The sequence below is a fragment of the Aquarana catesbeiana genome, linkage group LG09, assembly GCF_042186555.1.
Source record: "Aquarana catesbeiana isolate 2022-GZ linkage group LG09, ASM4218655v1, whole genome shotgun sequence".
Classification (NCBI taxonomy): domain Eukaryota; kingdom Metazoa; phylum Chordata; class Amphibia; order Anura; family Ranidae; genus Aquarana; species Aquarana catesbeiana.
Window position 1 is genome coordinate 306,039,478 of NC_133332.1, and position 11,124 is coordinate 306,050,601.

General features: G+C 42.9%; 1 protein-coding gene across 1 annotated transcript in view; it reads right to left on the bottom strand.

The window, feature by feature from the left end:
• LOC141108699 (histo-blood group ABO system transferase-like) overlaps positions 1 to 10,787 on the bottom strand; it is an 85,928-nt gene extending 75,141 nt beyond the window's left edge. The window contains exons 1-3 of the mRNA XM_073600567.1: positions 10,751 to 10,787; positions 6,872 to 6,916; positions 4,818 to 4,853 (exon numbers count right to left, since the gene is read on the bottom strand). Coding sequence (XP_073456668.1) covers positions 4,818 to 4,853; positions 6,872 to 6,912 — 77 coding nt within the window. The 5' untranslated portion in view covers positions 6,913 to 6,916; positions 10,751 to 10,787. The remainder of the gene's footprint in view (positions 1 to 4,817; positions 4,854 to 6,871; positions 6,917 to 10,750) is intronic.
• Between the last annotated feature and the right edge of the window lie 337 nt (positions 10,788 to 11,124).

Below are 11,124 nucleotides of genomic sequence, written 5' to 3' on the forward strand. Positions count from 1 at the left end.
GCAGCAGCAGGTGAGGTGATGCCCGCTAACAGGTGCTGCCATGAAGGATCTGAAATGACAGGTGCTCTTTAAATATAAGGACTTATTCTTGCTGGTCGTTTCCTTTTTGGAATGATAAGTGGTCAGGTTAGTAAAACAGCGATATCAGAACCGATTCAATCATGCGGTTTGTAGTGTACATATATTTGCAAAACAATGGGATAAAGGAATATTCCTGAACTTCATTTTATCTCATGGTTATTGTGAAATTGTGTGAATGCATCAATGCAGTGCATGTTATCTCAGCTTGTAGAGCTTGGACTCATTGAATGAGTTTGCCAAAAATGTAAATATCGCAGAATATACAGCCTCATGCTACACAACTAAGCTCCATTTCATGCTGAATAAACTAAATTATTAATGTATCTTAAAGAGGAGGTCCGCCGAAAAAAAAATATTAAAAGCCAGCAGCTACAAATACTGCAGCTGCTGACTTTTAATACATGGACACTTACCTGTCCAGGGAGCCCGCGATGTCGACAGCCAAAGCCAATCTGTCCGTCGGCTTTTGGCTGCTGCTGCCGCCATCCTCGGTAAGGGAATCAGGAAGAGAATCCGTGCAGCTTCACTTCCCGGTTCCCTACTGCGCATGTGCGAGTCGTGCTCCACGTCTTTGCTGGTCCCTGCTGTCTTCTGGGACCTGTGTGTCTCCCAGAAGACAGCAGGGGGGGACAGAGTAGGTGCCGGAAGTGGCGTAGGTCACCGTGATCACCGCAGTGACCTATGCCAGGAAGTGGGAGCAAATACCTGTATTAGACAGGTATCTGCTCCCTCCTCCCCGCTGAAAGGTCCAAATGTGACTCTGGAGGGGGGGTGGAATCCAAAAAAGTGGAAGTTCCTTTTTTGGGTGGAACTCCACTTTAAATAGAAAACTATCTTTAGATAGATTTTAATAAAAATGTATTTTTATTAAAATAAATGTAATAAAAATAAAAAAAATCCAACTGAAATAAAAAAATCCAATTTAAATAATAATAATAAAAAAAAAAAAAAATAATTAAAAAAAAAAAAATCCGATTTCTTTTTTTTTTTTTTCTTTTTTAAATCATTGATTTTTATCCACCCTGTGGCTGTGATGAGTGCTGCCATGTTTCCTTCAGACATGACATTTCTTCAGCCCAGAGAATTTTGTTTCTCATGGTCTGAGAGTCCTTCAGGTGCCTTTTGGCAAACTCCGGGTGGGCTGTCATGTGTTTTTTATTGAGAATTGGCTTCCCTCTGGTCACTCTACCATACAGGCCTAATTGGTGGAGTGCTGCAGAGATGATTGTTCTTCGGGAAGGTTCTCCTCTCTCCACAGAGAAACACTGGAGCTCTGTTAGAGTGACCATCAGATTCTTTATCACCTCCCTGACTAGGGCACTTCTCCCCCGACCGCTGGACGGCCCGCTCCAGGAAGAGTCCTGGTGGTTCCAAACTTATGGATGATGGAGCCCACTGTGCTCATTGGGACCTTCAATGCTGCAGACATTTTTCTGTACCCATCCCCAGATCTGTACCTCGATACAATCCTGTCTCGGAGGTCTACAGACAATTCCTTGGATTTCATGGCTTGGTTTGTGCTCTGACACGCACTGATAACTGTAGGACCTTATATAGACAGCTGTGTGCCTTTCCAAATCATGTCCAATCAACTGAATTTGCCACAGGTGGACTCCAATCCTTTTGTAGAAACATCTCAAGGATGATCAGTGGAAACAGGAGGAACCTGAGCTCAATTTGGAGTGTCAGGGCAAAGGCTGTAAATGTATATGTACATATAATTTTTTTTTTGTTTTTATTGTTTTTTTTTTTTTTTAATACATTTGCAAAGATTTCAAACATACTTCTTTCACGTTGTCATTATGGTGTATTGTTTGTAGAATTTTGAGGAAAATAATGAATTTAATAAATTTTGGAATAAGGTTGTAAAATTAAAAAATGTGGAAAAAGTGAAGCGCTGTGAAAACTTTCCAGATGCACTGAATTTCCATACATCTATTCCAGCTGCTCCTAATGAATTCAGAATGATGTAATGCATAGGTAGTGATTTGCTTGCAAACCCTTAATATAGTATGTAGTCACACTGAAGGCTTTTCCTATTGGATCACCATTGCAAAAACTGGTGTCTTGTTTAGGAATATATATTTGAATGTGCTGTTTGTGCACTCATCAAAAGTGAGGTTTAGTGGTTACTTTTTTTATTATTCTAAATAAAAACATGATTATGCTATAGGGTGCTTCCGTTTTGTTCTGTTTGAGTTTTACATGCTACATCTGGATATTTAATGTGTGCAGGGCTGGATTTCCCACAAGGCCACCGAGGCCAGGCCTCGGGGAGGCAGTGGTGCAGGGGCGGCGCCGCATGCACTGCCCGCAAATCGGCACTGAAAATCCCCACTGTCTGTCACAGACAGTCGGCATGAGCAACACACAATGCCATTGCTGCTTTTTTTTTGATTAAAGGAGTGGGCTGCGGGTGGGCGGGGCCTTGAGCTCCACTGACGCTCTGGCCCCGCCCCTTTCTATGCTGCCTGCAAGCAAGCGTGATCGGACTCGGAGGAACAGAGGCCTCGGTATGAGGAGTCTGACCATGGCGCGGAGTGGAGGGGGGTCAAATGAAACTAGCAGCAGCAGTGTGGAGGAATTGATCAGATTCGGAGCTGAGCTGGCCAGGAGGACAAGGTAGGTCTTCTTTCTCCTTCCCTGGCTCCCGCACCCCATATGTAGAACTGGAAAAGTAGAAAGTTTTAAAATGTAATGGGCACACTGGCAGCGTTTGATGGGAACAGTGACAACGTTTGGCACAGTGGCAGCATTTGATGGCACAGTGGCAGCGGATCATTACCCTCCTCTGCGCCGACTGCGCGGCTGGGAGTGGGGGTCTCTGAGACTGTGACCAGTGACGTGACATGAGGAGAAGAGACAAGTCATGAGAGTCAAATAAAGCCAGATATTTTCAGTGTTCTCGTGTGTGGAAATATGTTTTTAATAGATCTATTGTAGCAGTCATCGATAACGGATGAGAATGGTGGTGTGTGTGTGTGGGAAGGGGGGGGGCGGCATTGAAGTACCCGGCCTTGGGGCGGCAAAGGGAGTGAATCCGGGCCTGAATGTGTGCATTTGTATTTGTTTGGTCCACCTGTTATTTGACAACATCTGATGACTTTTAAGCTGCAGTATATTTATATTTTTGTTTTTGGGAGTAGATGCACTTTAAGTTCAGGTAAGGCAGGTTCAGGTAAGGCAAGGTCACCAGATGCAGTGTGACATTGCCACATTCAGTAGATGGCAGAAATGAGCATCTGAAAACAACAAAGCTAAGCCAATCCAGAACAATTATGAAATCCAAAAGAGATGAAGCAAGGTGAAACAAGCATTTTGCAATCCTATCTTGAGAATAAACAAGGAAGTGACTTCCATGAAGATGAACCTGTGAAGCAGCTGTGATAACACCAACATACTGTACCTTGCAGAAATGTTACAAACTTGTGTGGCAGTGCTCGGCCTTGACACTGTAAGAAAAGAACTGAAAACTACACAGGATTCTTAGGCCCCTTTCACACGGGTGCCTCAGTTTTGCAGAATCCGCTTGCTCAGTGGGAGATCGCTCCGCTGATCCCTGCTGAGCAGGCAGATGACAGGTCCGCCTCTGCTTACTGTGCAGAGCGGAGGTGGACACAGTCCCACTCTCCTATATAGGGAAATCTGGTGAAAACGGACTGCCTGCGAGTTTTCATTCGATCCGCTAGATGGATGGAAAGTAGGACCACCATCCGTCTTGATTTTGAGGGCAGGATCAGATCGGATAGCGGGTGTCAGCAGACGTGTCACCGTTGACATCCGTCGCTCCATAGGGTCCAATCAGGTCCACCTACAAGGTCCAATCAGGTCCACCTGAAAAACTGACAGGCTGATCTGATTGGACAGCCTGTGTGAAAGGGGCCTTAAGCATGCAGATCGAGGGGCTCCAAAAATGCTGTTTAATGCAGAGGAAACAAATCTTTTAGTTTTCTCCGGGATTTGTAAGTCCCAGATTAGGGTTTGGAGCTTGGAGGAAAGAAACCTCCAATCCTGAGTCCAGGTTTTGCTGGAGCAGGTGCAGTCTGTAATGGAACAGATGTACTAAGCTAGAGAGTGAGAGCAGTAGAGAGCTGCAAAAGTGAGAAAATGGTGAGACAGTTGAGAGTGCAAGAGTCAGAGGTACAAAGTTTATACAATGAACACAGGGTGCCGTGTTTGTCATTCTGGAGAACTAAGGCACAGGGTCTGATCAATGTTGCTGCTAGAGAGCCAGAAGAGAATAGCATTTCATTTCATGTTTAATGTGGAAACCCCTGCACAGGCAACTGTTTTGTTGGACTTTTCTTTCTGTTTAAATAAAAGTGGGCCTGCAAGCCCTAGGACAGAGTTTCTGGCATAGACTGTACTCACTAGTGCACTGATACTTTCATAGGATGTGATGAAGGTATAACCAGCAATGCTTGAGACCATAATTAGATTAGTGTATGGTGGGGCACTAAGTAGGACAAAAGCAAGACGAGTGAATTACTTTTATGATTGAAAGAACATCCTGGACAATTTGCTGAGGATTAGGACCATGAAAAGCAGCGCCCAAAAGACAAATCAAAAGTTGCTGTTACAGGACAGCCCTAATGTCTATCTTAACCCCCTTGCAGGCTATGTTTACTACTGAGTTTAAGAAGATGTTACCCTTCTGTTGGAGCTTTTCCTTTTGACTCTATGAACTGAGAAAATCTGGATAAAATTGTGTAATAAGGGAGAAAAAAACAACTCACTTGGGTTTAGTAACTTCTGGTGTCTCATACAACATTCTGAAGGCAGAAAAAAAGTGTTATTTCACTGGATACAGTTCTCTCATAGATAACATAGTGCACATTTCAGATATAAAAATCAAACAGGTCCACAATGCTTGTTGCTGGATAAATGATTTATATACTAAGATTGAGGCACAATCAATGGAACATCAACAGAAAACTAGCGGTGAGCTGTGGCTTCTAGTTGAGTATGGATTTGTTGCAAACCCAACCAACAAAATGACAATTAATATGGTCATTCTCCACCAACTACCAATGATGCACTTCTTAGGCTGGGTTCACACTAGTGCGAAATGGATGCGGCTTTCCCCGCATCCAATTCACATGACAGGAGATTGTGACCGGCGCCCTCTATGGAGCTGGTTCTCATATCTCTGGGGTGGCTGGCTGTGGAGCAGCTTGCACAGGAGTGCTGTGCATCTTTGGATCTGTTTCAGGACCGAATTCAGCCAAGAATTCGCCCCTGATTCATCCCTAAAACTGAGAACAGGGACGCATCGGACCCCTGCCGTGAGCTGCATGCAGCTTAAATGTGAACCCAACCTTAGACTTTAAGCTTAGGTCAGGTGGTTTGAATTGGCCCGTAATTGGTCTTTGCTATGTACCAGCTTCCTCACTATAATTTCAAATTTCCCCTCTGAGCACAAATCCTCCCCCCCACTCCAAAAGCTCACCTCCCAGACACACAAAAAAAAAATCCCCTCCTAGCACAAATCCCCCCTCCACCATATGATCTCTTCTAGCACAACCCCCCCAAATCCCTCCTCCCAGCACAAATCCTCCTTCCCATACCCCCTCAACACAAATCCCTGCCAAATCACTCCTAGCAACCCCCCCTAAACTCTCCCTGCTAAAACAATTCTTACCCCCTGTTGCCCCCATAATTCCCCCTCACAGTACAAATCAGCACCCCCAATCTCCTTGAGGTGTGCCCCCAGCTCACATGATACCACAATGCCCAGGGCAGTTGCTACTGGCTATCAACTTCCTTATTTTAGTCATCACGTACGAATCCGTCTAACTTTGGTGTGATTGTGTGTAGGCAAGTCCGTTCATTCGGAAAGTCCGTTGGAAGTCCGCCAAAAGTCCGTCGGACCAGTCCGGTCGAAAAGTCCGCTCGTTGTTTCTACGCGGCATCAGGCTCCATTTATAATTATGCATGTTGCTTTTGAGCGTTTCTGCAGTGCTTTTTGCTGTGTTTTTTGCGTGTTTTTTTATCTTGATTTTGCAGCAATTTGTATTTTTTTTATGCTTTTTTTTTTTTTTTTTTTTTTTTTTTATATGGCAAATTTGTTGGGCAGATTTCTAAATGCGGCAAATAGAGGTAAAAATGCTGTAAAAACGAACTACGTGCTTTTCTGCAGCTTCTCTATTAAAGTCTATTGAACCAAATAAGCAGCGTTTAGCATTTAAAAAAGTCCCTGACCCTTTCCAAATATGCAGAGGCTCAAAAATGCATTGATGTGAACGTGTTCCATAGGAACCCATGTTCTGTGTTTCTGCAAAAAGCATAAAAAGAACGCATTGATGTGAATGGAGCCTAAAAGTATTTGTACATTCCACTCTACTTGAAGTGTATTTGTGTTCTTTCCATGCAGAGAAAAGGAACAGATTCACTTTAAGGGCAGTTCTACCAGTTGCTAATACTTCCACTTCTATAATTCAAGGTCTATTGAATAATTCCCATGGGAAAGCGCTGGAGTTTGCTAACTGGCTGCTCAGCTTCCCAGGCTTTGGGGACAGGCAGAGAGTGCAGACCTGTGTAAGCTTCAAGTCACACAGGCCTTCCTTTTTCCACTGCCAGCAATCGGAACGCAGAACATCGATGATGTGAAGGGAAGATGTGAGTGTGAAGCTGGTGGGGCCACCATTAAAGTAGTGAACCTGTTACGTTAAGCTGCATGGACAGACCACAGGTTTATTTAAAACATAAATAGTTGCTGTAATTTAAAACATTTTTAACTGGTAGCTAGCATGTTAAATTTAGTAGTAAATAGAGGAGAATTGGCTCTTACCTGTCAAGGAATACTTGCTTTAAAGGATCCCAGCACAACATATTTCTACAATTGAAGCATGAGATAAATGTTATTAAATGATAGACAGACAGATAGATTCAATGGATATAAAAATCCACACAACCCTGTTAAAATGTCAGGTTTCTGTGATGTTAAAAAATAAGACAAAGATAAATAATTTCAGAACTTTTTCTACCTTTAGGCCCCTTTCATACTGGGGCGGTGGGTGCGTCAGCGGTAAAGCGCCGCCATTTTTAGCGGCGCTTTACCGTCAATTTTGCGGCGCTATTCGGCCGCTAGCGGGGTGCTTTTACCCCCTGCTAGCAGCTGAGAAAGGGTTAAAACCACCGCAAAGCACTGGTGCAGCAGCGCTATGCTGGTGGTGTAGCCGCGCTGCCCCATTGATTTCAATGGGCAGGAGCGGTTTAGGAGCAGTGTATACACGGCTACTTCACCGCTCCAAAGATGCTGCTAGCAGGACTTTTTTTTACTGTCCAGCTAGCGCACCCTCGGGGCTTTCACATTGGAGAGATAGCAGCGGCTATTTCAGCGCGCTTTGCAGGTGCTATTTTTAGCATTATAGCGCCTGCAAAGAGCCCCAGTGTGAAAGGGGTCTTAATGTAACCTAGAAACTGTACAACTCAGTTGAACAACAAACTGAAATCTTTTAGGTGGAGGGAAGTAAAATTTATGAACGAAAATAATATGGTTGCAGAAGTGTGCACACCCTTAAACTAATACTTTGTTGAAGCACCTTTTAATTTTATTACAGCACTCAGTCTTTTTGGGTATAAGTCTATCAGCATGGCACATCTTGACTTCTCTTCTTTGCAAAAACACTCCAAATCTGTCATATTGCGGGGGGCATCTCCTGTGCACATCCCTCTTCAGATCATCCCAGATTCAGGTCTGGGCTCTGGCTGGGCCATTCCAAAACTTTAATCTTCTTCTGGTGAAGCCATTCCTTTGTTGATTTGGATGTATGCTTTGGGTCGTTGTCATTCTGAAAGATGAAGTTCCTCTTCATGTTCAGCTTTCTAGCAGAAGCCTGAAAGTTTTGTGCCAATATTGACTGGTATTTGGAACTGTTCATAATTCCCTCTACCTTGCCTAAGGCCCCTGTTCCAGCTTTAGAAAATGAGCCCCAAAGCATGATGCTGCCACCACCATGCTTCACTGTGGGTGTGGTGTTCTTTTGGTGATATGCAGTTTTGTTTTTGCGCCAAACATATCTTTTGGAAACATGGCCAAAAAGTTCAACCTTGGTTTCATCAGACCATAACACATTTTCCCAAATGCCTTTGGAAGACTTCAGATGTGTTTTTGCTAAATTTATCCGGGCTTGGATGTTTTTTTCTTAAGAAAAGGCTTCCGTCTTGCCGCCCTACCCCATAGCCCAGACATATGAAGAATACGGGAGATTATTGTCACATGTACCACACAGCCAGTACTTGCCAGATATTCCTGTAGTTTCTTTAATGTTGCTGTAGACCTCTTGGCAGCCTCCCAGACCAGTTTTCTTCTCGTTTTTTAATCAATTTTGGAGGGACGTCCACTTCTTGGTATTGTCATTGTTGTGCCATATTTTCTCCACTTGATGATGACTGTCCTCACTGTGTTCCATGGTATATCTATTGTCTTGGAAATTCTTTTGTACCCTTCTCCTGACTGATACCTTTTAACAATGAGATAAGTCTGATGCTTTGGAAGCTCTCTGTGGACCATGGCTTTTGCTGTAGGATGCAACTAAGAAAATGTCAGGAAAGACCTACTAGAACAGCTGAACTTTATTTGGGGTTAATCAGAGGCACGTTAAATGATGGCAGGTGTGTACTGACTCCTATTTAACATGACTTTGAATATGATTGCTTAATTCTGAACAAAGCTACATTCCCAGTTAAGAAGGTGTGCACACTTATGCAACCACATCATTTTAGTTTTTTTTATTTTTACTTCCCCCTCCTAAAAGATTTCAGTTTGTCTTTCAGTTGAGTTGTACAGTTTATAAGTCACATTAAATGTGGAAAAAATTCAGAAACTATTTATCTTTGTCTCATTTTTTTACATCACAGAAACATGACCTTTTAATTTTTATATCCACTATAGATAGATAGATGTAGCCAAGTGCTGGCTATTTCATTTTTGCCATCATGCGACACTAGACATGTGCAATTTGTTTCTTTCCGAATTAATTTTTTAACAAATTTCGGCAAATTCTTTAATTCGTAGACGTCCGAATTAACGAAAACCCATTTCACAAACTGTTCTAAATATTCGTAAACTGGAATATTCGAACATTTGTAAATTCCAAAAATTTGTAAATTCGGAAATTCGAAAAAAATCGTAAATTCGGAAATTCGAAAAAAAAATCGTATATTCGAAAAAAAATTGTACATACTGGAATTCGAAAAAAATTAGAAATTTGAAACATCAGATTCGAAAATCTGAAATAATAACTTAACTATTACTAGCTATTAAATTATAGGTATTGGAATTTCCTTTCAAATTTGGCTGTTAGTGAACGTAACGAATACGAATTTATCCAAAGTTACGATTTATCTGAAATAATGAATGCTGCATCTAAACGAATGGAATGTATCTAATTAATAATAATAAATTACAATAAAAATGTTTTATTATACATTTTTTCCATTCCATTTGTTTCGATGTGGCATTTGTTATTTCGGATAAATTCGTATTCGTTACATTCACTAACAGCCAAATTTGAAAGGACACATAGTCTGGAAAGCCAGGATTTCAATGGATCTACTGCTGCTGCAAACTAAGTTTTAGCTGGCTGGAGAGAGAAGAATTCTGGGGGAGCAGATAAATAGAACAGTATGGGGGGGTACGCTCTCTTGGGACTCATGGCCTGGAGCGAGAGGCTAGGCTCCCCTGGTTGGTGTGAGCCCAACTTAAGGCTTGGGGGGGGGGTTCCGCGAGGGAGCTTTTTTCCTGGAGGCAGATTTACAAATACCAGCTTCTCATTGGCAGACTGACTATCCGGGGAGCACTATCATCTACACCCACACAGACACTGCTCAATCCCTGGGTCGTCAGGTGCACAGCCAGGCATCATGAACTGGCTGAAGATTCCTCAAGAGTATGTTCCAGGACATCCTATCTCCTTGAGCCTTGGCATCCTCAGGATTGGTGAGCAGGGAGAAGCCCACGCTAAGTATTACACACAAAGACACTGCATGCAGACACCTTTACTCTACCCTTTCCACATTAAAGGTCCTCGGCTGGGAAAACACTTTGCTTATGCTATTGACCATTGCTGGTCGCCATTCCACAGCAACATCTTTTGGCTCCTGCATAGCTAGCTGAAGATTCTGGATATCGTCAATTTAAGGACTCTTCTCTCCCCCCACACAAATGAATCAGCCCACAACATCTGTTCACCTTCACTCTTACTCAGATTGTACATTTTTATATTTTTTTTTTATTCATGCCCGTGGCATCGGGGCTTAGAGGGAGCTGATTGACAAAAAGTATTCTTCCCCTTCTTGTACCTGGGGTCATGGGTCTCCATTAGATCTGTTGTTTTATAGCGCCAGGTTTACAGTGACTGCCATTTTTTGTATATCTCTGTAGCTTGTTTTTGCTAAAAACTGTACTTTGATAAAAACAAAAAACAAAAAAAAAAACATATTCTACATTTCTTTCCATTGTTGACTCAGTAATATCCAGTAAAGTATCCATTTGCGATTTTCTGATATTGCTTGGGTGTCTTGTGAATTTGTAATCTTTCCTTGAATAATGTCAAATCCCAGGGTGTCAGAGGTGTCGGAAGGCTTGTAAGGTCAGGGCAACCTTTGGGGACAGTTACAGTATCTTCCAACAGCCCCTACAGGGTGGTGCGATATAGATACTCACTTATGTTGGTTGGAAGAAGCATTCTTAATGTCAGACCTAGATAAACATTACAGAAGAAAAGATTAATACATTGTTATCTGTAATGAGTTTCTTCACCCTCTTAACCACTTGCAGACCAGCCGCCGCAGTTTTACTGCGGCAGGTTGGCTCCTCTGCACGAAATCACATAACTGTACGTGATCTCGTGAGGTACGGATAGTAGGCGCGCGCGCGCCCACCGCGAGCTCCGTTAGGCCGACTGCGGGTCCTGTGGATTCGATGTCCGCGGGGATACCCGCGATCATCTCACGGAGAGGAAGTACGGGGAAATGCTTGTGTAAACAAGCATTTCCCCATTCTGCCTAGTGACAGGACACTGATCACAGCTCCCTGTG